Genomic DNA, 25839 nt, shown 5'->3' on the forward strand with positions numbered 1-25839 from the left:
TGGAATTAGAAGGGCAAAAAGGGGCCATGAATGCCTTTAGCAAATATGGTCAAGAATCCCAAGGCATTTTATGCATATATTAGCAGTAAGAGAAAGAGTAGGCCCACTCGAGGACAACGGAGGGAAGTTATGCATGGAATCACAGGAACTGGGTGAAATCCTTAATGAGTACTTTGCATCGATATTCACCAGGGAGAATAAAGAACAATACAGCACAGGAACAGGGCCTTCATCCTCCAAGTCTGCGCCGATCACGTGTCCTATCTAGACCAACCGCCTATATCCTTCTATACCCCGTCAGTTCATGTGTCTATCCAGATAAGTCTTAAAGGCCGCTAACGTATCTGCCTCAACCCACCTCACTTGGCAGTGCATTCCAGGCCACCACCACCCTCTGTGTAAAAAAACCTTCCCCGCACTTCTCCACTGAACCTATCTTGAACTTGTGCCCCCTTGTAATTATCATTTCCATGCTGGGAAAAGCCTCCAACTTTTCACCCTATCTTTACCCCTCATAATTTTATAAATTACTATCAGGTCGTCCCTCAGCCTCCGTCTCTCTAGGGAGAACAATCTCAGTTTATTCAATCTCTCCTCATAGCTAATACCCTCCATACCAGGTAAACCCTTTCTGTACTAGCTCCAAAGCCTCCACGTCCTTCTGGTAATGTGGTGACCAGAAATGGACACAGTATTCCAAATGTGGCCTAACCAACGTTCTATATAACTGTAATATAATTTGCGAGCTTTTATACTCAATACCCTGTCCTATGAAGGCAAGCATGCCATATGCTTTCTTTACCACCATTTCCACCTGTGCTGCCACTTTTAAGGATGTGTGGACCTGCACGCCCAGATCTCTCTGTGTGTCTCTGCTCCTGATGGTTCTGCCATTTATTTTATAGCTGCCACCTGAATTGGATCCACCAAAATGCATCACCTCACATTTGCCCGGGTTAAATTCCATCTGCCATTTCTCCGCCCAATTTTGCAACCTATCTATATCCTGTTGTATTCTCTGACAATCTTAAACACTATCCGCAACTCCTGCAATCTTAGTATCATCTGCAAACTTGCTAATCAGACCAGCTATGTTTTCTTCCAAGTCATTTATATATATTAAAAAGAGCAGAGGTCCCAATACTGATCCCTGCGCGACACCACTACTTACAGACCTCCATTCAAAAAAACACCCTTCCACTGTTACCCTTTGTCTTCTATGGCCAAGCCAGTTCTGGATCCATCCAGTTAGTTCACCCCTGACCCTGTGCGATTAAATATTTTGCACCAGCCTGCCATGAGGGACCTTATCAAATGCTTTACTAAAATCCATGTAGACAACATCCACAGCCTTTCCCTCGTAAATCATTTTTGTCACCTCTTCAAGCAACTCAATTAAATTGGTGAGACATGACCTCCCTCGTTCAAAACCAAGCGGTCTGTCGCTTATAAGACCATACCCTTCCAAATGTGCATAGATCCTATCTCTGAGAATCTTTTCCAACAATTCCACCATCACTGACGTCAAGCTCACTGGCCTATAAATACCCGGGTTATCCTTGCAACCTTCTTAAATTATGGCTTTTGGATAAGATACTGAGAGACAGTATGTATGCACATTTGCAGGGAAATGGACTAGTTAGTGACAGACAGCATGGTTTTGTACGGGGAAGGTCATGTCTCACCAACTTGATTGAGTTTTTTGAAGAGGTGACAAAGATAATTGATGCCGGAAGGGCTGTGGGTATAGAATCTATAGTGGAGAAGGAGGCCATTTGGCACATTGAGTTTGCACCGGCCCTTAGGAAAGAGCCCACTTTCAGGAGACCCACCTGAAGGTGGCGGACCAGGTCTGTCTGAGGAAGGGGTGGGTGGGGCAGGTTTTCCATTCTGGGTTGGATGTGAAGAACCGGGGAGTGGTGATTCTGGTGGGGAAAAATGTGTCATTTGAGGCATCGGAGGTGGTGGCGGATAAGGGGGTAAGGTATGTTATGGTTAGGGGCAGGCTACAAGGAGAGAAGGTGGTACTTGCTAGTGTGTATGCCCCAAATTGGGACAATACGGGCGTATGCTGGGACGGGTCCCGGATCTAGAGGCGGGAGGTTTGATTATGGGGGGGGACTTCAATACGGTGTTGGATCCTTCACTGGATCGGTCCAGCTCTAGGACGGGTAGGAGGCCGGCGGCGGCCAAGGTACTGAGAGGGTTTATGGACCAGATGGGAGGGGTGGATCCATGGAGGTTTGTGAGGCCGAGGACACGGGAGTACTCTTTCTTCTCCCACGTACATAGGGTCTATTCTCGGATAGACTTCTTCGTGGTGAGTAGGGGACTGATTCCGAGAGTGGAGGAGGCCGAGTATTCGGCCATTGCAACCTCCGACCACGCTCCGCATTGGATAGAGTTGGAGATGGGGGAGGTGTGGGATCAGCGCCCGTTGTGGCGGTTGGATGTGGGGTTGTTGGCGGAGGAGGAGGTGTGTCGGAGGGTCCGGGCAAGTATTGAGGGGTACCTCGAGGTGAATGATACGGGGAGGTCCAGGTGGGGATGGTCTGGGAAGCCCTGAAGGCAGTGATTCGTGGGGAGCTGATATCCATCCGGGCACACAGGGAGAGGAGCGAGAGGAGTGAGAGGGATAGATTGGTGGGAAAGATGCTGTCGGTAGACAGGAGGTACACAGAGGCACCAGAGGAGGGACTGTTGGGGGAGAGGCGCAGCCTACAGGCTAAATTTGATTTGCTGACCACTAGAAAGGCGGAGGCACAGTGGAGGAAGGCACAAGGGGCAGTGTGCGAACATGGTGAAAAGGCGAGTAGGATGCTGGCTCATCAGCTCCGCAAGCGGGATGCCGCTAAGGAAATTGCTGGAGTGAGAGACAAGAGTGGGAATGTGGTGCGGAAGGGGGTTGAGGTGAATGAGGTCTTCAAGGACTTTTACGGGGAACTGTACCGGTCGGAGCCAACGGTGGAGAGGAGGGGAATGGAAAGGTATCTCGACGGGCTATCTTTCCCGAAGGTGCAGGTGGAGGGGTTGGGGGCGCCGATTGAGCTGGAGGAGCTAGTCAAGGGGATCGGGCAGATGCAGTCAGGGAAGGCGCCGGGGCCGGATGGGTTCCCGGTGGAATTTTATAAAAAGTTTGTGGACCTAGTGGGCCCCTTGCTGGTGCGGACACTTAATGAAGCGTGGAAAGGGGGGACTTTGCCTCCGACGATGTCGCGGGCGCTGATCTCGTTAATCCTAAAGAGAGACAAGGACCCCCAGCAGTGTGGTTCATACAAACCCATATCTCTCCTCGATGTGGATGCCAAGGTGCTGGCAAAAATCCTGGCCACCAGGATAGAGGACTGTGTGCCAGGGGTTGTACACGAGGACCAGACAGGGTTTGTGAAGGGAAGGCAGCTGAACACGAATGTGCGGAGATTGTTGAATGTCATCATGATGCCGGCGATTGAGGGGGAGGCAGAGATAGTGGTGGCGCTGGATGCAGAGAGGGCCTTCGATAGAGTGGAGTGGGGGTACTTATGGGAGGTGTTGGGGAGGTTTGGATTTGGTGAAGGGTTTATTAGATGGGTGAGGCTGCTATATGAGGCCCCGATGGCGTGTATGGCCACGAATGGGAGGAGGTCGGAGTACTTCTGGCTTTACCGAGGGACCAGGCAGGGTTGCCCCCTGTCCCCCTTGTTGTTTGCACTGGCAATCGAGCCGCTGGCGATGGCGTTGAGAGATTCAGAGAGGTGGAGAGGTTTGGTGCGAGGTGGGGAGGAACATAGGGTGTCGTTGTATGCCGATGACCTGTTACTGTATGTGGCGGACCCGGTGGGAGGGATGCCGGGGGTGATGGAGCTGCTAGCTGAGTTTGGGACCTTTTCAGGCTATAAACTAAATTTAGGCAAGAGTGAGGTGTTTGTGATGCACCCTGGAGACCAGGAGGAAGGAATTGGTAGGCTCCCGCTTAGGAGGGCAGGGGAGAGTTTTAGGTCCCTGGGGGCACAGGTGGCCAGGGTCTGGGGGACTCTTTACAAGCATAATTTCACCAGGCTTGTGGACCAGATGGAGGAGGAGTTCAAGAGGTGGGACATGCTGCCATTGTCGTTGGCGGGGAGGGTGCAGTCCTTCAAAATGACGGTGCTTCCGAGGTTCTTGTTCCTCTTTCAGTGCCTGCCCATCTTCATCCCCAGGGCCTTCTTTAGGAGAGTGACTAGCAGTATTTTGAGCTTTGTGTGGGCACATAGGACTCCGAGAGTGAAGAGGATTTTCCTGGAGCGAGGGAGGGATAGAGGCGGGCTGGCGCTGCCCAACCTTTTGGGGTACTATTGGGCGGCCAGTGTGTCAATGGTGCGTAAATGGGTGATTGGGCGGGGGGGGGGGGGGGGGGGGCGGCGTGGAAAAGAATGGAGATGGCGTCCTACAGAGGTACGAGCCTGGGTGCCTTGGTAACGGCGCCGTTGCCGCTTTCTCCTAAGAGGTTTACCACGAGCCCGGTGGTGGCGGCGACCCTCAGAATCTGGGGACAGTGGAGACGGCAGAGGGGGGAAACAGGGGGCTCGATGGAGGCTCCATTGGGTGGAAATCATCGGTTCATCCCGGGGAACAATGATGGGGGATTTAGGGGGTGGCAAAAGGTGGGCATCAGTAAATTGAGGGACCTGTTTATTGGTGGGAGGTTTGCGGGCCTGGGGGAACTAGAAGATAAATTTGGGCTCCCCCAAGGGAACATGTTCAGATACTTACAGGTAAAGGTGTTTGCTAGGCGACAGGTAGAGGGAGTTCCCTTTGCTGCCCTCGCGGGGGACAATGGACAGAGTGCTTTCGGGGGCGTGGGTAGGAGAGGGGAAGGTGTCTGACATCTATAAGGTAATGCAGGAGGTGGAGGAGTCGTCAGTGGAGGAACTGAAGGGTAAATGGGAGGGGGAACTTAGGGAGCAGATAGAGGACGGGACTTAGGCGGATGCCTTGGAGAGAGTCAACTCTTCCTCTTCATGTGCGAGGCTTAGTCTCATCCAATTTAAGGTGCTGCACCGGGCCCACATGTCCGGGACTAGGATGAGTAGGTTTTTTGAGGGTGAGGACAGGTGCACCAGATGCTCGGGGAGTCCAGCGAACCACGCCCATATGTTCTGGGCATGCCCGGCACTGGAAGAATTCTGGAAGGGGGTGGCGGGGACGGTGTCGAGGGTGGTTGGATCCAGGGTCAAATCAGGGTGGGGACTCGCGATGTTTGGAGTAGCGGTAGAGCCGGGAGTGCAGGAGGCGAAAGAGGCCGGTGTCCTGGCCTTTGCGTCCCTAGTAGCCCGGCGGAGGATCTTGATGCAGTGGAAGGATGCGAGGCCCCCAAGTGTTGAAACCTGGATCAGTGACATGGCGGGATTTATAAAATTGGAGAGGGTCAAATTTGCCCTGAGAGGATCAATACAAGGGTTCTATAAACGATGGCAGCCTTTTCTGGACTTCCTGGCTCAAAGATAGGTAAGGAACAAATCCCCCATCCGTGTTCCCCGGGATGAACCGATGATTTCCACCCAGTGGAGCCTCCATCGAGCCCCCTGTTTCCCCCCGATGCCGTCTCCACGGTCCCCAGATTCTTAGGGTCGCCGCCACCACCGGGTTCATGGTAAACCTATTAGGGGAGAGCGGCAATGGTGTCGTTACCATGGCACCCAGGCTCGTACCTCTACATGACGCCATCTCCATTCTTTTCCACGCCGCCCCTCCCCCCTCTATCACCCATTTACGCACCATTGACACATTGGCTGCCCAATAGTACCCCAGAAGGTTGGGCAGCGCCAGCCCGCCTCTATCCCTTCCTCGCTCCAGAAACACCCTCCTCACTCCCGGAGTCCCATGTGCCCACACAAAGCTCAGAATACTGCCGGTCACTCTCCTAAAGAAGGCCCTGGGGATGAAGATGGGCAGGCACTGAAAAAGGAACAAGACCCTCGGAAGCACCGTCATTTTGACGGACTGTACCCTCCCCGCCAACGATAATGGCAGCATGTCCCACCTCCTGAACTCCTCCTCCATCTGATCTACCAGTCTGGTAAAGTTATGCTTGTGGAGAGTCCCCCAGTCCCTGGCCACCTGCACCCCCAGGTACCTAAAGCTCTCCCCTGCCCGCCTAAGCGGGAGCCTACCAATTCCTTCCTCCTGGTCTCCAGGGTGCACCACAAACACCTCGCTCTTGCCTAAGTTTAATTTATAACCTGAAAAGGTCCCAAACTCAGCTAGCAGCTCCATCACTCCCGGCATCCCTCCCACCGGGTCCGCCACATACAGTAACAGGTCGTCGGCATACAACAACACCCTATGTTCCTCTCCACCTCGCACCAAGCCTCTCCACCTCTCTGAATCTCTCAATGCCATCGCCAGCGGCTCGATTGCCAGTGCAAACAACAAGGGGGACAGGGGGCAACCCTGCCTGGTCCTCGGTAAAGCCGGAAGTACTCCGACCTCCTCCTATTCGTGGCCACGCACGCCATCGGGGCCTCATATAGCAGCCTTACCCATCTAATGAACCCTTCACCAAATCCAAACCTCCCCAACACCTCCCATAGGTACCCCCACTCCACTCTATCGAAGGCCTTCTCCGCATCCAGCGCCACCACTATCTCTGCCTCCCCCTCAATCGCCGGCATCATAATGACATTCAGCAATCTCCGCACATTCGTGTTCAGCTGCCTTCCCTTCACAAAACCTGTCTGGTCCTCGTGCACAACCCCTGGCACACAGTCCTCTATCCTGGTGGCCTGGATTTTTGCCAGCACCTTAGCATCCACGTTGAGGAGAGATATGGGCCTGTATGAACCACACTGCTGGGGGTCCTTGTCCTTCTTTAAAATTAACGAGATCAGCGCCCGCGACATCGTCGGGGGCAAAGTCCCCCCTTCCCACGCTTCATTGAGTGTCTGCACCAGCAAGGGGCCCACTAGGTCCACAAACTTTTTATAAAATTCCACCGGGAACCCATCCGGCCCCGGTGCCTTCCCTGACTGCATCTGCCCGATCCCCTTAACTAGCTCCTCCAGCTGAATCGGTGCCCCGAACCCCTCCACTTGCTCCTCCTGCACCTTCGGGAAAGATAGCCCGTCGAGATACCTTTCCATTCCCCTCCTCTCCCCCGTTGGCTCCGACCGGTACAGTTCCCCGTAAAAGTCCTTGAAGACCTCATTCACCTCTACCCCCTTCCGCACCACATTCCCACTCTTATCTTTCACTCCAGCAATCTCCTTAGCGGCATCCCGCTTACGGAGCTGATGAGCCAGCATCCTACTCGCCTTTTCACCATGTTCGTACACTGCCCCTTGTGCCTTCCTCCACTGTGCCTCCGCCTATCTAGTGGTCAGCAAATCAAATTTAGCCTGCAGGCTGCGCCTCTCCCCCAACAGTCCCTCCTCTGGTGCCTCTGCGTACCTCCTGTTCACCTCCAGCATCTTTCCCACCAGTCTATCCCTCTCACTCCTCTCGCTCCTCTCCCTGTGTTCCCGGATGGATATCAGCTCCCCACGAATCACTGCCTTCAGGGCTTCCCAGACCATCCCCACCTGAACCTCCCCCGTATATTCACCTCAAGGTACCCCTCAATACTTGCCCGGACCTTCCTACACACCTCCTCCTCCGCCAACAACCCCACATCCAACCGCCACAACGGACGTTGGTCCCGCACCTCCCCCATCTCCAACTCTATCCAATGCGGAGCGTGGTCGGAGATTGCAATGGCCGAATACTCAGCCTCCTCCACTCTCGGAATCAGTCCCCTACTCACCACGAAGAAATCTATCCGAGAGTAGACCCTATGTACGTGGGAGAAGAAAGAGTACTCGCGTGCCCTCGGCCTCACAAACCTCCATGGATCCACTCCACCCATCTGGTCCATAAACCCTCTCAGTACCTTGGCCGCCGCCGGCCTCCTACCCATCCTGGACTGGACCGATCCAGTGAAGGATCCAACACCCTATTAAAGTCCCCCCCTATGATCAGACCTCCCGCCTCCAGATCCGGGATCCGTCCCAACATACGCCTCATAAAGCCCTCATCGTCCCAATTTGGGGCATACACACTAGCCAGTACCACCTTCTCTCCTTGTAGCCTGCCCCTAACCATAACATACCTACCCCCCTTATCCGCCACCACCTCCGATGCCTCAAACAACACATTTTTCCCCACCAGAATCGCCACTCCCCGGTTCTTCACATCCAACCCCGAGTGGAAAACCTGCCCCACCCACCCCTTCCTCAGGCGGACCTGGTCCGCCACCCTCAGGTGGGCCTCCTGAAGCATTGCCACATCTGCCTTTAGCCCCTTCAGGTGAGCCAGTACCCTAGACCGCTTCACCGGCCCATTCAACCCTCTCACATTCCAGGTGACCAACTGAATCAGAGGGCGTCCCGCCCCCCTCCCCCGTCGGCTAGCCATAGCCCGTCGACTGCCCGCCCCAGGCCAGCACCCCCTGCTTGACCCCATCCCCATAGCGACAACCCCTCACCTCTGTCCCCCCAGCCCCCACCAGCTCCTTCTTGACCCTACCAGCAGCAACCCGGTATTCCCCTTTCCCCCCCTCCCTTCCCCCCCAGGCTAGGAACCCTCCCAGCCGTGAACCGTCCTCCATTGTACTTCCGTGGGTCAGCTAACTTCTGCTGACCCCGGAAACTCCCGCCAATAGCCCGACCCCTCCCGAAGTGGGATCATCCCCCAATCTATCCCTCCTCCTGGCACCGCTCCAGCGCGGGGAAGAACCAGTTAAGGCCCCGCCTCCCCCGTCACCGTCTCCACCCCCCAGCCCCGCAGCGCGGGAAACCAGAGGAAAGCCAGCGCTTTCGCACTGCCCCACCACACCCTTCTGACGCAGCTCCCAAATATCAGCCCCCCCATACCCCCACTCCGACATAGAATACAACATACCCCCCTCCCCTCCCCTCAAGATACACAACCCAAACAATGCCCCACAGCACAAAAACAAAAACATAGCAGAACAACCCCTCCGTAAATAACCATATCAAAATTGCATAAGTACTAAAACAAGAAGAAAAAACAGAAGAAAAAGAGAACACAGCAACAGCAGAAACCAGCACTAATATATTACAGCCGACCTCGCAGCCCCCAACCCCTAGTTCAAGTCCAGTTTCTCCGTCCGCACGAAGGCCCACGCCTCCTCCGGGGAATCAAAATAATAATGCCGGTCCGAATAAGTTACCCACAGTCGCGCGGGCTGCAACATTCCGAACTTTATCTTTTTTCAATAAAGCATCTCTTTCGTCCGATTAAATCCGGACCGCCGCTTAGCCACCTCCGCACTCCAGTCCTGGTAGATCCGCACTACCCCATTCTCCCAATTGCTGCTCTTCACCTTCTTGGCCCAGCGCAGCACACACTCCCGATCACTGAACCGGTGGAACCTCACCAGCACCGCACGCGGGAGTTCATCTTCCTTGGGCCTCCTGGCCAGCACCCTGTGCGCTCCCTCCAGCTCCAAGGGCAGATGGAAAGACCCGGCCCCCACTAGCGAATTCAGCATTACAGCCACATAGGCTGTCAGGTCCGATCCCTCCAGCCCCTCCGCAAGGCCCAAGATCCGCAGGTTTTTCCGCCTCATGCGGTGATCCAGCTCCTCGAAGCGTTCCTGCCACTTCTTGTGGAGTGCCTCGTGCCCCTCCACCTTACTCACGAGGACCACGGCCTCCTCCTCTCGTTCAATGGCCTGCGTCTGCAACTCCTTGATGGCAGCACCCTGGGTGGACTGAATCTCTGACAGCCTTCTGTTCGTTTCCTGCAGAGAGCTCAGTACTTCATCCTTGAATTCTTTAAAGCAGCGCAGGAGATCAGTTTGTTGCTCCTGGGCCCACTGCCTCCAATCCTCTGGAGCTCTGTCGGCGGCCATCTTGGATCCCTTCCCCCGTTTTTTCTGAGGAGCTGCTGCTGTTTTTTCCCCCTTTCCACTCCGAGTTCGAGGCATGGACTGCAGGGAAAGTCGTTCAGCACACCTTCCCCCACCGGGAGACGTCGAAAAATTTCCGTTTTGGGCTCTTAAAAGAGCCGAAAAATCTCTTTAAAACGGGAGCTCCCAAATGTGTGGCTTCCTACTCCATCATAGCCACCGGAAGTCCTTTTCCAACATTTTACCCACAACCGAAGTAAGGCTCACAGGTCTATAATTACCAGGGTTGTCTCTACTCCCCTTCTTGAACAAAGGGACAACATTTGCTATCCTCCAGTCTTCCGGCACTATTCCTGTCGACAAAGACGACATAAAGATCAAGGACAAAGGCTCTGCAATCTCCTCCCTGGCTTCCCAGAGAATCCTAGGATAAATCCCATCTGGCCCAGGGGACTTATCTATTTTGACACTTTCCAAAATTGCTAACACCTCCTCCTTGTGAACCTCAATTCCATCTAGCCTGGTCGACTGAACCTGAGTATTCTCCTCGACAACATTGTCTTTCTCCAGTGTAAACACTGACGAAAAATATCCATTTAACGCTTCCCCTATCTCCTCTGATTCCACACACAACCTTCCACTACTATCCTTGATTGGCCCTAATCTTACTCTAGTCATTCTTTTGTTCCTGATATACCTATAGAAAGCCTTAGGGTTTTCCTTGATCCTATCCGCCAATGACTTTTCGTGTCCTCTCCTCGCTCTTCTTAACTCTCCCTTTAGGTCCTTCCTGGCTAACTTGTAACTCTCAAGTGCCCTAACTGAGCCTTCATGTCTCATCCTAACATAAGCCTTCTTCTTCCTCTTGACAAGTGCTTCAACTTCCTTAATAAACTACGGTTCCCTTGCTCGACAACATACCTGGCACAAAGAAAGATGGTTGTGGTGGTTGGACGTCAGTCCTCCAGGACATCACTGCAGGAGTTCTTCAGGGTAGTGTCCTCAGCCCAACCATCTTCAGCTGCTTCATCAATGACCATTCTTCCATCATAAGGTCACAAGTGGGGATGTTTGCGGATGACTGCACGATGTTCAGCACCATTCGCGACTCCTCAGATAAAGAAGCAGTCCATGTCCAAATGCAGCAAGACCTGGACAATATCCAGGCTTGGGGTGACAAGTGACAAGATACATTCGCGCTACACAAGTACCAGGCAATGACACTCCACAAGAGAGGATCTAATCACTGCCTCTTGACATTCAATGGCATTACCATCGCTGAATCACCCACAATCAACATTCTGGAATTTACCATTGATCAGAAACTGAACTGGACTAGCCACATTAACACTGTGGCTACCAAGGCATGTCAAAGGCTAGGGGCGCGATCCTCCGCCCCCCACGACGGGTCGGAGAATAGCGGGAGGGCCTTCCCGACATTTTTCCCGACCTCCCGCTATTCTCCCCCCCCCCCCCCCCCCCCCACGACACGAATCGCTGCTCGCCGTTTTTTTTACGGCGAACAGCGATTCTCCCCTATCCGATGGGCCGAGTCCCCAGGCCTTTACGGCCATTTTCACGAACGCAAACACACCTGCTCTCACCGTTCGTGAAAACGGCCGCAAAGTTCCGTTCCCGACAACCATGGCACTGATTGGCACGGCCGCACCACCGCCGTGCCAAGGGTGGCATGGGCCCGCGATCGGTGCCCACCGATCGCGGGCAGCGGGTCCGATACCCGTGCACTCTTTGTTCCTCCGCCGCCCCGCAAGATCAGTCCGCGGGGCGGCTGAGGGACATGACGGCCCGCGCATGCGCGGGTTTGACGCATATGCGTGATGATGTAATCCGCGTATGCGCGGGTTGGAGCTGTCCAATCCGCGCATGCGCGGCTGACGTCATCGTGCGCGTCAGCCGCCGTGACCCTTGGCGCGCAGGCTTAGCGGCGGTCGCTAAGCCTGCGATGCCGTGGTTCACGGGGCCCCGCTGCTAGCCCCGACCGGGGAGGAGAATCGGGTCCCGGGAGGGGGCGCGGAGGCTGCCGTGAAACACGGTCAGTTTCACGGCAGCCTTTACGACTCTCCGCATTTGCAGAGAATCGCGCCCTAGGAATCCTGCGGTGAGTAACTCACCTCCTGACCCCCAAAAGCCTGTCCACCATCTACAAGGCACAAGTCAGGAGTGTGATGGAATACTCTCCACTTGCCTGGATGAGTGCAGCTCCAACAACACTCAAGAAGCTCAACACCATCCAGGACAAAGCAGCCGCTTGATTGTTCCCCCTTTCACAAACATTCACTCCCTCCACCACCGATGCACAATGGCAGCCGTGTGTACTGTTTACAAGATGCACAGCAGAGAGGTTGGGTATATGGAGTCAGGGTAAATAGCTGATTAGATAGTAAATTGACTATAGAAAGCAGAGGGGGGGTTAAATTTTCAGGTGAAACTAAATGAGGAGTTGTGGCTGATACTGAGGAGGAGGGCAGCATGATGCAACATGGCATTCAAAAAATCCCATTGCAGCTTTGCAAATGTTCAATTGCTGATGACAACATTGACCCAGTAAAGTGGGAGCTAAAACAAAGAGGAGCTTTTAATCTCAGACAGTGATCACTAAATGACTGCATGCGACAGATAAAGGGGATTAACCCAATAGTCTGATTCACACCAAGCTGAGACTGGCCATTGAGTTCAATGTCATCTTTTCTGTTTTTGGCTCTCAGGATGTAGTACTAAAGTTTGGAGAGAATCCATTGTGTGCTGGCAATGTATTAACAATCATGCTGGAACTCTGGAGTAATGGCCTGTCTAATTGATGCAAAGATAAACAGCAACGGATCCAAGATTCTGGCGTGAGTTTCTACAGACTTGCTGACATCTGTGAGGGATAAAGACAAAGATAGAGAGGCTCCTAGTGAAGCAGTTATATGGGGAGATTTTAATTTTTATATTGATGGTAATAATTTCTAAAGTGTATACAGCACAGTTTATTCAATGGCTGGGATTCTCCAGCTGCTGCGATTCAGTTTTCTCACCGGATTTCCCGGGGGGGGGGGGGGGGGGGGGGGGCTTCAGTGGGAAATCCCATTGACAAACGGCAGGAAGACAGAATCCCGCAGCCAGCGAACGGTGCGCCGCCAAGACACACACGGCCGGGATAGCAGAGAATCCAGCCCATTGATTTAGGGGCAGCACGGTAGCATGGTGGTTAGTGTAAATGCTTCACAGCTCCAGGGTCCCAGGTTCGATTCCCGGCTGGGTCACTGTCTGTGTGGAGTCTGCACGTCCTCCCCGTGTGTGCGTGGGTTTCCTCCGGGTGCTCCGGTTTCCTCCCACAGTCCAAAGATGTGCGGGTTAGGTGGATTGGCCATGCTAAATTGCCCGTAGTGTCCTAAAAAAAAAAGTAAGGTTAAGGGGGGGTTGTTGGGTTACGGGTATAGGGTGGATATGTGGGTTTGAGTAGGGTGATCATTGCTCGGCACAACATCGAGGGCCGAAGGGCCTGTTCTGTGCTGTACTGTTCTATGTTCTATGATTTAGAACTGACCGGCGAACAGGCTAGACAAGATTTAGTAACAATATTAGGAGTGTGACTGTTTAAGAGTGAAAGTGGGAAGCGATTTTCCACAAATGATAATGAACAACTGGGGCTCTTGCCCACAAAGGCCATCGATGCTGGGGGACAATTCGAGCTTTCAAGACTCGGATCGAAAGATTTTAGTTTGAGAAGGATATCGGGGAGCTAAATGGAGTTCAGAAGTAGATCAACCATAATCTCATTGAATAGTGAAACAGGCTTGAGGCCCTGATGACATCCCCTTGTTTGTAAAGATCCATTGTTACTCAATCATATCCTGGAATTCCCTTCCCAACACCACTGTGGTGTACCTACACCACAGGGATGGCAATGGTTCAAAACTACTGCTCACCAGCATCTTACCAAGGATAATTAGTGATAAATGCTGGCCAAGTCAGTGACATCCACATCCTGTGAATCAATATAAAATAAATAGAATAACAGATACCGGAGTTCCAGGCTGGAATCTAAGTTTGGTTTCTGAGTGACAATTGGTGAAGTGATTGTGTCTATAACGGCCTGGGCTTTACATTCAGCACAGGGGGTGACCACCACCTGGAGATACAACGGATTGAGCAAGAACGCTACTGGATTATCACTGGAGTCAGTTTCCCTAAACTGAGTAAGAATGAATTTTGAACCCTAATCTGTGAGGTTTTGTAGTTGTTTTCTGTAGTGGTAATAACATCATGGTATTTATGAAATTGGGATGATTTATCATCCCATCTTTTGCACTTGACCTGGCGAGACAGCAGCTCATATCTTTCTGTCTGGTACGTCTGACCTGATCCCTGGTGGCCACCCTGGCATCGGGTCATTGCTGCACTGTAACTAGCCATGGAAAACTGAGTGAAGGTAAGAGTCTGCACCCCGTGGAGCCTCCTCATCCATTCAATATCATCATGGCTGACCTCGGAGCTCCGTTCCTCATATCTCTTTATTCCCCGAGAATGTATTCAGCAATGGAACATCCACAACTTCTGGGATAGAGAATTCCGAATATTCACAGCTCTTTGAGTGAAGCAATGTTTCTTCATCTCAGTCATAAATGATTGTCTCTGTACACTGAGACTCTGCCCCTGGATTTTAAATTCCCCGACCAGCAGAAACAATCTCTCAGCGTCCGCCCTATCAAACCTATTCTCAATTTTATAGGTTTCAATTATTCTTATTCTTCAAAAAGCCAATTTATTCAGCCTCTCATCACAGGACTAGGGGATTTTCACAGTAACTTAATTGCAGTGTTAATGTAAGCCTACTTGTGACAATAATAAAAATTATTATTATTATTAAATGTGGTCTCACTAAAACCCTATACAATTATAGAAATATTTCTTTATTCCTGGACTCCAGTCCTCTACAATTTAAAAAAAATAAGTTTAGAGTACCCAATTATTTTTTTCCAATTAAGGGGCAATTTAGCATAGCCAATCCACCTACCCTGCACATCTTTGGGTTGTGGGGGCGAAACCCACGCAAACATGGGGAGAATATGCAAACTCCACACGGACAGTGACCTGGGGCCGGGATCGAACCCGGGTCCTCAGTGCCGTGAGGCAGCAGTGCTAACCACTGTGCCACCGTGCCGCCCATTCAGTCCTCTTACAATAAAGGCCAACATGTCATGAGCCTTTCTAATTCTTGCTGTACCTGCATGCTAATGTTTTGTGTTCCTTGTAAAAGCGCAAGAGTCTTTGAATTCAATGGACGATGTTGCTGATAGGTTTATTGGTTTGATGTATATAATTTATGAAGATATTGTCCCTTCCCCAAACTTCTCTACCCTCATCTTGGCTACTGCTGTATCTCATCATATCTGGGCAGATGTTTTAATGTTTTTCTTTATTCTAGTGAGATGGTTGCCCCTATCCTCCTGGTGCTGTGCGGTTTGATCAGTTGGGTGTTACTTTACATCTCCTTCTGTCAGATCAACAGCCAATACTGCTATGAGTGGAACTGTCGCCTGGTATCTCTCATACATGGAATTCTCATTGTTCTTTTATCTGCGTATGTTGGATTTATCGATGGCCCCTGGCCCTTCACTCATGCAGGTGAGTTCTGGGATAACCTGGTGTTAGGAAAAGATCATTATCAGTATCAATTCTTAATTAACAAGATGAATGGTAACAACAGGCCAGCATTAGCTGACTCCAAGTTGGTGGGACTCCTGAATCCAGGATTGTAGTCACTGTCTAACTGGTTTGCTCTTTCCAGTCTGTGCTCAGCAACATTCTTGAATACATTTTTATCTACATGTGCTGACCTCGAGAGTGAAGGTTGGAGAACAATACATGTAGAACATTCAGTAATGGACTGATGACATGTTCTGCTTTTCATGATTGAAGCAATCAAACCAAGTGTCAGACTGAAATACACTCTGATAGCCAGTCAGTGAAGGAAGACACCAGAGCCAACCTTTACTTGGTATAGATTTATTCACAGAGTGAATCACTGTAAAATATACCTCCTATCTTGACTCACTTCCTGTGTGGTAAGTATCTTTGGATGCTGCAATCAATGCCCTCCAATACCCTTGAGTTTATACTTTGTTTTTTAAATTTGTTTTTATTCAAAATTTTTACAAAATTTTACAAACCACTACAGAAAGAAAACAACAAAAAACATAAAAATAATAAAGAAAAACGAATTAACAACTTAACAAAGCAAGGTGGGGTATCTGCCCTTTACAAGTAAAATCTATCCACCACCCATACCGCCCGCCCCCCCCCCCCCCCCCCCCCCTGGCTTGCTGCTGCTGCTGCTGACCTCCACTTAATGTTCCGCGAGAAAGTTAAGGAACGGTTGCCACCGCCTGGAGAACCCCTGCAAGGACCCTCTTAAGGCAAACTTTACCCTTTCCAAACTTAGAAACCCAGCCATGTCACTAACCCAAGTCTCCACACTTGGGAGTTTCGCGTCCCTCCACATTAACAAGATCCATAAAGGCCAAGACTTCGGCTTCTTTCGGCTCCTGCATTCCCGGATCTTCTGACACCCCAAATATCGCTATCCCCCAGCTCGGCTTTACCTGAGTGTCCAAGACCTTGGACATAGCCTTTACAAAGCCTCTCCAAAATCCTGTCAGTGCCGGGCATGCCCAAAACATATGGACATGGTTTGCTGGGCTCCCTGAACACCTCACACACCCGTCCTCCACCCCAAAGAACTTACTCATTCTCGTCATAGTCATATGAGCCCGGTGCACCACCTTAAACTGAACAAGGCTAAGCCTGGCACAAGATGAGGAGGAATTGACCCTGCCCAGGGTGTCTGCCCACAGGCCCTCACCCAGCTCCTCCTCCCACTTGCCCTTCAGCTTCTCCACCGAGGCCTCCTGCAGCTCCTGGTATATGTCCGATACCTTTCCGTCCCCTCCCCACACGCCCGAGACCACCCTGTCCTGTATCCTCCGGGCCGGTAGCAGCGGAAATTCCCCCACCTGCTTCCTCACGAAAGCTCGGACCTGCAGGTACCTAAAGGTGTTCCCTGGGGGCAACCCAGATTTCTCTTCCAGCGCCCTCAGGCTAGCAAAAGTCCTGTCAATAAACAAGTTCCCCATCCTTTTGATACCCGCTCTGCGCCAGCTTAGTAACCCACCGTCTATTCTACCTGGAACGAACCTGTGGTTGTTTCGTATCGGGGTCCAAACTGAGGCCCTTACCTCCCCCCTGTGCCGTCTCACTGACCCCAGATCCTCAATGTCGCCATCAACCCCCCCCCCCCCCCCCCCCCCCCCCCCCCACTGCGCTCTAAGAACAGTCTCTTAACACGCGGGGTCCTGTTTGCCCACACAAGTCCCGTGATAATCCTGTTCACCCGGTTGAAGAAGGACTTGGGGATGAGGATGGGAAGGCACTGGAAGATGAACAAGAACCTGGGGAGGACCGTCATCTTTACGGACTGCACCCTGCCCGCCAGGGAAAGTGGCAGCATGTCCCACCTCTTAAAGTCCTCCTCCATCTGATCCACCAGCCGTGCTAGATTGAGCTTGTGCAGGGCATCCCAACTCTTAGCCACCTGTATTCCCAAATAGCGAAAGCTACTCTCCACCATCTTAAGCGGTAGCTCTCCCAGCCTCTTTTCCTGGCCCCTCGCATGTATCACAAAAAGCTTGCTTTTCCCAACATTCAACTTATACCCCGAAAAGTCCCCGAAATCTTTAAGAATCTGCATGACCTTCCCCCATCCCCTCCACCGGATCCGAAATATACAGGAGCAGGTCATCCGCATACAGTGAAACCCGATGCTCCCCCCCCCCCCCGCCCCTCTGAACCAGCCCCCTCCAGTTTGTAGACTCCCTCAGTGCTGGGGCCAGCGGCTCAATTGCCAGGGCAAACAGCAGGGGGCACCCCTGCCTCATTCTTCGATGTAGCCTAAAGTACTCCGACCGCAGCCGGTTCGTCGAAACACTCGCTACAGGGGCCTGATACAGCAATTTAACCCACCCTATGAATTCCTCACCCCCCCCCCCCCCCCCCCCCCCCACCTCCAGGGGTTCTGACTCATACAGTTTACCATAAAAGTCCTTGAAGACCTCATTGATCCTTGCCAAACTCAGCACTGTGTTACCCCCCGTCCCTAATTCCCCCAATTTCCCTGGCCGCCTCTCTCGTCCGCAGTTGGTGCGCCAGCATCCTGCTTGCCTTCTCCCCATACTCGTACATCGCTCCTTGTACCTTCCTCCACTGAGCCTCTGCCTTCCCTGTGGTAAGCAAGTCAAACTCCGCCTGCAGACTCCGCCGTTCTTTTAACAACCCTTCCTCGGGGGATTCCGAATTCCTCCTGTCCACCCTAAGTATCTCCCCCACCAACCCCTCCCTCTCCATCCTATCCCTCTTCTCCCTGTGGGCCCTGACTGAAATGAGCTCCCCCCTGATAACTGCCTTCAGCGCCTCCCAGCCCACACTCACTGAAACCTCCCCAGTATCGTTGGTCGCCACATAGCTTTGGATACTCCTCCGAATCCGCCCACAGATCTCCTCATCCGCCAATAATCCTACGTCCAGTCTCCACAGAGGGCGTTGGCCTCTCTCCTCCCCCAGCCCCAACTCCACCCAGTGTGGGGCATGGTCCGAGATAGCAATGGCTGATTACTGTACCCCCTCCATTCTCGGGATTAGCGCCCTACTCACCATGAAAAAGTCAATCCGCGAGTACGCCTTGTGGACATGGGAGAAGAAAGAAAACTCCTTCGCCCTTGGCCTAGCGAATCTCCAGGGTCCATTCCCCCCATTTGGTCCATGAACCCCCATTTGGTCCATGAACCCCCTCAGGACCTTGGCCGCTGCCGGCCTCTTACCCGATCCAGACCGAGACCGATCCAGGGCCGGGTCCAGGACCGTATTGAAGCCCCCCCCCCCCCCGTTACCAGACTGCTTGACTCCAAATCCGGAATCCTACTCAACATCCGCTTCATGCATCGTCCCAATTCGGAGCAGACACATTCACTAACACCACCCGGGCTCCCTGCAGTTTGCCACTCACCATAATATATCCACCCCCTTTATCCGCCACAATACCCCCCCCCCCCCCGCCTCAAATGCCAGCCGCTTGCTCACCAAGATTGTGACCCCTCTGGTCTTCGCATCCAGCCCTGAGTGGAAGACCTGCCCCACCCATCCCTTCCTCAGCCTGGTTTGATCCGTGAGCTTCAGATGTGTTTCTTGTAGCACGGCTACGTCTGCCTTTAACCCGCTTCAGTGCGAAAACACACGGGCCCTTTTGACCGGCCCATTCAGGCCCCTCACGTTCCACATGGTCAGCCTGGTCGGGGGGTTAATTACCCTCCCCCCACCGACTAGCCATCCCCGTTTTCGGCCAGCCACGTGCCCACGCCTCCCGCACACTCCAGCCCCCCAGCCGGAGTCTCCCTGTCCCGACTCTCCCTCTTACTCCAAAAATTGATTCCCCTCCAATCAGCAAAGCAGCATCCCAGCCCTCCCCCCTCTTCAACCCCCCCCCCCCCACCCTAGTCAAACGTTCGCTTAACCCCCCCCTTCCCCCCCATTGCACTCCCGCAAGTCAGCTGACTCATGCTGACCCCATCCGCCCCCGCGTCTACCTCCAATGCCCCTATTGGCTCCCTCTACGGGTCTCCAACCTCCCCCCCCCCCCCCCCCCCCCCCCCCCCCCCCCCCCCCCCCAACTAAGTGAGGTAAAGAGAGTCCCCCCCCCCTACATCCCATGTGTACAGAGAAAAAAAAACAGAACTCTCTCAAACAAACAAACTTTGGGTGCTACCCCCAACGTTGAGCGAATAAACTGCTCTCACTGTCTGGCCCAACTCCATCACCTGTGACGCAGCTCTTCCCCAACTGCGACCCAGCCCAGAACCCCCAGGGCACAGGGGGCAACAAAAACAAAAGAGAACACTGGGAGAAAACCCAACATAACACCGCCCCACAGCCCCTACCCACCCACCACCCCACCAGCCCCACCACCCCACCGCCCCCCACCATCCCACCAGCCCCCACCACCCCCCCGCCCCCCACCATCCCACCAGCCCCCACCACCCCCCCGCCCCAGCCCCCCCCCAGCCCCCACCAGCCCCCAGCCCCCACCACTCCACCAGCCCCCACCACCCCACCAGCCCCCCACCAGCCCCACCACTCCACCAGCCTCCCCAGCCCCCACCACCCCCCCGCCCCCCACCATCCCACCAGCCCCCACCGCCCCACCAGCCCCAGCCCCCCCAGCCCCCACCACTCCACCAGCCCCCACCACCCCACCAGCCCCCCACCAGCCCCACCACTCCACCAGCCCCCCCAGCCCCCACCACCCCCCCACCCCCCACCAGCCCTTAGCCCCCACCACTCCACCAGCCCCCCCACCACCCCACCAGCCCCCACCACCCCACCACCCCCCAGTCCCCACCAGCCCCCCCACCAGTCCCCACCAGCATGCCCCAACAACATTCTGCAGTCCATTAGTTCGAGTCCAGCTTCTTGTTCTTTATAAAAGTCCACGCCTCATCCGGCGTATGGAAATAGTGGTGCCGGTCCTGATATGTAACCCACAGCTTCGCCGGTTGTAACAGCCCAAACTTCACCCCTTTGCTGTGGAGGACCGCTTTGGCCCGGTTGAATCCCGCACGCCTCTTGGCCAGCTCTGCACCCCAGTCCTGGTAACTACGGATCTCACAGTTCTCCCACCTGCTACTCCGCTCCTTCTTCGCCCATCGCAGGACACGCTCCTTATCGCTGAAGCGGTGGAATATTACCACCATAGCTCTCGGCGGCTCGTTCGCCCTCGGCCTCCTGGCCAGGACTCTGTGCGCCCCACCCAGCTCCAGGGGCCGCGGGAAAGCCCCCGCACCCATCACCCCTCCCAGCATCGTGGTCACATACGCCCCAGCATCCGACCCCTCCCTGCCTTCAGGGAGACCCAGAATCCGCAGGTTCTGTCTCCTTGACCTGTTTTCAATGTCTTCCAGCCTCTCCTGCCATCTTTTGTGCAGAGCCTCGTGCGCCTCCACTCTAACCGCCAGGCCCAAAATCCCATCCTCGTTATCAGAGGCCTTCTGCTGCACCTCCTTGATCGCCGTCCCCTGCATCTGGGTCTCCACCAACCTTTCAATAGAAGCCTTTATAGGGGCCAACATCTCCACCTTTAACTCACCGAAGCAGCTTCGGAGAAACTCCTGCTGCTCCCGTGCCCACTGGGCCCTCGCTGCCCGATCCCCGCCGGCCGCCATCTTGTTTTTTCGCGCCCGTTCTTTCTTCTCCAAAGCCGCCTTTTTGACCGCCCCACTCCTGGTCCACTCCATACAGCGCTGGGGGACCCTCACTGCTCCCTTCCCACACCGGGAATCGTCGTCCAAATGCCGCTGGAGCTCCGTAAAAGGCCCAAACGTCCGTTATCGGCGGGAGCTGCCGACCGTGTGACCTACCCAGGCATAGCCGCAACCGGAAGTCCTCCCCTTGAGTTTATACTTAACCTCAATTGTTACAATTTGTGCAGTTCTGGTCACCTCACTATAGGAAGGATGTGGAAGCATTGGAAAGGGTGCAAAGGAGATTTACCAGGATGCTGCCTGGTTTGCAGGATAGGTCTTATGAGGAAAGGTTGAGGGAGCTCGGGCTTTTCTCTTTGGAGCGGAGGAGGATGAGAGGCGACTTAATAGAGGTTCATAAGATGATGAGGGGGATAGATAAAGTGAGTGTTCAGAGACTATTTCCTCTGGTGGATGTAGCTGTTACAAGGGGGCATAACTATAAGATTCAGTGTGGGAGATATAGGAGGGATGTCCGAGGTAGGTTCTTTACTCAGAGAGTGGTCAGGGTGTGGAATGGACTGCTTGCTGTGATAGTGGAGTCGGACACTTTAGGAACTTTCAAGCGGTTATTGGATAGGCACATGGAGCACACCAGAATGACAGGGAGTGGGATAGCTTCATCTTGGTTTCGGACAATGCTCGGCACAACATCGAGGGCCGAAGGGCCTGTTCTGTGCTGTACTGTTCTATGTAATTTACGTACATGCTAGTGAGTTTGTTCAGTCACAAATTAAGGCCCTAAGTAAGTTTCAAACTATCTGCCTTTATTCACCGATCTGCGCCAAATGTATTTATTTTGTCTGAAGTGTTGGACTTTGCACTGTGGAGACCAACAGCCAACAAGCAGCTTTAACTGTCTCCAGTGCATAACTCATGCCCTTTGCACCCTACAGGCTCTTGGTGTGTGTTATACCATCAGCATCGATTCTGATCTTGCCCAAGAAGGAAAGGCTATTAGGCTTGATCCCCATGTGATGGGATAAACACCTCCATCATTGCCAAAGCAATTCATCATTCACATTGTGTCTCTACTGCTCATGTTTATCACATACATATCGGGCTGGCCTATGTGCATTTATTTATTTCAGGGTGAGATTTTCTTCCTGACAAAAACTTTCTCCTGTTTCTCTCTTGGTTAAATCTTTTGAAGGAAGGAATGGTCAGAGATCAGGGGTCAGGTAGCGCTTTGATGATGAGGTAACGGGATGTTGCTGGAACAGTCTGGAGTGACAGGATAAGGGTTTATGGGGAGATGTCTGGGGTGGCTCTCCCCTTTTTCCATCCTCACTATGGGGATTAATCTGGCCTTCATTCATGTCACTGTGCAATGAGGGCATCCGATGTTATCACTGCTGCGCCCAGATGCTGCAAGCGGGACCTCGGTGATGCTCTCTGACCCTTTATTACACAAGATTGCTGCATTCAGCTAGTTTAGTTACTTACAACATGTTGGTATTTGTCAGGCTGTTCAAACAGTTGCAATGAAAAGTCATTGAGCAGAAACATTAAATCTGCTTCTCTTTACTGTCTGACCTATTGAGTATTTCCAGCATTTTCTGTTCCTATTCAGTTTTCCAACATCTGTAGTATTTTGATTTTTGTATTTTGTGCCTGAGTGATTTAATACCAAAGAGAATCCGTGTTGGGGCCATTGTGAATGTTAGAAATACTGGGTTTGAGCTGGTGAGAGATTTGTAAAGTGGAAATAATTTAGTTTCAACGTTATAAGAGTTCAATGCAATTTGTCTATTTTTCAGGCTCTCCAAACACAGAGCTTCAGATCCAGGTGCTGTGCCTGTCGTTGGGTTATTTTATATTTGATATGTGTTGGTGTATCTATTTCCAAACGGAGGGTTTGCTCATGCTCTCTCACCATAGCCTCAGTATCCTGGGCATTGTCATGCCGCTGGTTTTGGAACATTCAGCTGTTGAAGTCAATGCCGTCATCTTTGGCAGTGAAGTGACCAATCCATTCCTTCAGATCCGCTGGTTTCTTCGAGAATCAGGCTGTTACCACACTGTGCTGGGGGATGTGGTCGACCTGCTGTTTGTGCTTCTGTTTTTCGGTGTGCGGATCGGGGTTGGGGGCAGACTGCTGTATTGTGAGTTATCTTCCCCTTTGCCCCTCCCTATTGTGAAGCTGGCAGGAGCCGCCATGTACGCAGTCTCCTGGATGTTCATGCTGAGCATTGGCAGGTTTGCTTGGAGGAAGAGTTATTACAAATACAAGATCTGGAGAGAGCGGAGCAGACACTCTTTACACCCACAGAATAATGGACATACCAAGAAAGCTTCTTAGTGCGTGACAGTGGAGAGCAATACTGGGAGCCAGCCAGGCACAGCCAATGATATTACTCAACTTCCATGACCTCCTCAGTCATCCTCGCTAAGGACTCCTCAAAACCTGCTTTTCATCCCATGAGTTTACACCACCCCTATCAAAGGGGACCCATTTCTCAGGAGAACACACATTATGGGCATCTCTTCCCAATTAGTGTGGGCTTAAAATCTCACTGAGACTGACCAATGTTACCACTGGTGTATGAAGCACACAAACCCGATCTCTGCTTCATTGTATAATATTGATTTCATTCCCTGGTGATGCTACAATTGGAACAAACGCCTTTGATGGCCTGGAATGTTTTTCTACTTGTCAGTTTATCTGTCTTCTGAAGGGTCTGATTGATTGGGTGATATTGTTTCATGGTAATTTCAGACAAACACCATCCATCACGCACGGTGAATGTCAGGGACATGGGTCACTGGACAGTGATCAGGAGCACAAACCCTGGCTGCCAATTGCCCAAGGGGTGGTGGAAGCCAGTCTCCATGTGATGCCCTCAGATCAGGTGAAGGATGGAACCGTGTGATCAGCTAATGGCAGAGTGAATTCCTCAGCATCCTGAATTCTCATTGGTTCTGGGGAAGGTTTTTAAACCATCATCTTTTCATTTGTTCATGGGGCCTGAGCAGCTTAATAATAATAATCCTTATTGTCACAAGTAGGCTTACATTAACACTGCAATGAAGTTACAATGAAAAGCTTGCTAGGCCATTTAAGAATCAACCACATTGCTGTGGGTCTGGAGTCACATGTAGGCCAGACCAGGTACAGGGAACCTGAGGGATTTTCACAATAATCAGCAATGGTTTTGTGATCATTATGTTGGGCCTCTGGATTACTAGTCCAGTGACAATGCCATTACACTTAACCCCCACCACACCCACTCCCCCAGCCCTGCTGGGATATTGAATAATTTGAGTCACTGATGGTGCAGTTTGTGAATGATCCATCAGAGGTAAGGGCTTATTTCATACTAAATATCCTGAAAAGTTACACCTATTCAACTAAAGTTAGATTGGATTGAAGCAAAAGGGGTTTGAAGGGATATTAAAACAGGGTGGGTAAATATAACTGGGATTGTCTGCCTGTGTGGAGGGTAAAGGCCAGCACGGATTGGATGGGCTGAATGGCCGTTTTCCATGTTTAACTCCTGCTTCAGCTCAGTTTGATGTCTTGTCAGTGACACAGAGGCGATCAGTTGTTTCAGCGAATGCCATTTCCCCGCTCATTCCCCATTCTCCTTAATGTTTCTCTTCTGGTAGCTTATCTAATTCCCCCTTGGATGTCACAGTGAGGGTGTTGCAACAGAAATTTAGGCTTGTTGCAGAGATCCTAACTTCCTGATCCACCTAAAGTGGAAATTATCACCATTTATTCTTGGAAACCCTGTCGTCACTTTAAGAACTTTGGGTCATTCTCCTCATAACTGTCGCAACTTAAACAAAGCCTCTGATCACTGACAACACCTAGTGTGCCTCATTGCAGCTGTTGGGGGAGGGCTACTCAGCCCCTCGAACCTAATACACAGAAACAGGAGACCAATCTGCCCGTTGGGCCTCTTACACAGTCATTCAAATACTCAAACCTGTTCTGTGGTTTTCACATCCTTTCTTGAACCAAGTTCCCAAAACTGCAACTGTGACCTGACAATCCTGAGAGGCAGATTCTTCATCACATCCTTACGTTTGTATTCAGCGCCAGATCGATAAAACCCACAGTCCCTTTTCCCCTTTGTATAGTTTTCTTCTCCTCCAGGTCTGCTTTCCAATGCCTGTCAGCATCTCTCAGTCAATCTTTTCTTGCGCTCGATGTGACTTCTTTTCAGTAGAATTTAATTCTGTTCTTTTCTTCAAAGTGCACCACCTCGTTTTTATCTGTAATGTGCAATCTGACACAGTCTTGTTTAAATTCTCTAAAATTTGCAGCAACTTTGATATTATTTCCTATGACCCCTTAAACAAAATCTTGGAAAACAAGAAGGATCCCAATACTGACCCTTGGATGCAACAGTCATCTCACCAAACACAGGAGCATCTATTTGCTTTCTTCCTTCCACCATTGCTTTATCTTTGCTACCATTTTACCTTTATTTATTTTTATAAATTTAGAGTACCCAATTCATTCTTCCCAATTAAGGGGAAATTTAGCGTGGCCAAATTAGCATCAATGCTTCACAGCTCCAGGGTCCCAGGTTCGGTTCCCGGCTGGGTCACTGTCTGTGTGGAGTCTGCACGTCCTCCCCCTGTGTGCGTGGGTTTCCTCCGGGTGCTCCG

The 25839-nt window shown here is 52.1% G+C and overlaps 1 protein-coding gene across 5 annotated transcripts in view; it reads left to right on the forward strand.

Moving 5' to 3' along the window:
* Positions 1–23865, forward strand: part of tlcd5b (TLC domain containing 5b) — a 25648-nt gene extending 1783 nt beyond the window's left edge. Inside the window, exons 1-4 of one of the 5 annotated variants that reach the window (XM_038779807.1) lie at positions 12369–12723; positions 13985–14070; positions 15300–15499; positions 22980–23865. In XM_038779807.1, the coding sequence (XP_038635735.1) occupies positions 15304–15499; positions 22980–23521 (738 nt within the window). In that variant the 5' untranslated portion in view covers positions 12369–12723; positions 13985–14070; positions 15300–15303 and the 3' untranslated portion in view covers positions 23522–23865. Of the gene's footprint in view, positions 1–12368; positions 12724–13984; positions 14071–15297; positions 15500–22979 lie in introns of those variants that run through there. The other 4 variants (XM_038779809.1, XM_038779806.1, XM_038779808.1 and 1 more) reach the window with 4 other exon arrangements.
* The last annotated feature ends 1974 nt before the right edge of the window (positions 23866–25839 follow it).

The sequence above is a fragment of the Scyliorhinus canicula genome, chromosome 19 (assembly GCF_902713615.1).
Source record: "Scyliorhinus canicula chromosome 19, sScyCan1.1, whole genome shotgun sequence".
Lineage (NCBI taxonomy): Eukaryota > Metazoa > Chordata > Chondrichthyes > Carcharhiniformes > Scyliorhinidae > Scyliorhinus > Scyliorhinus canicula.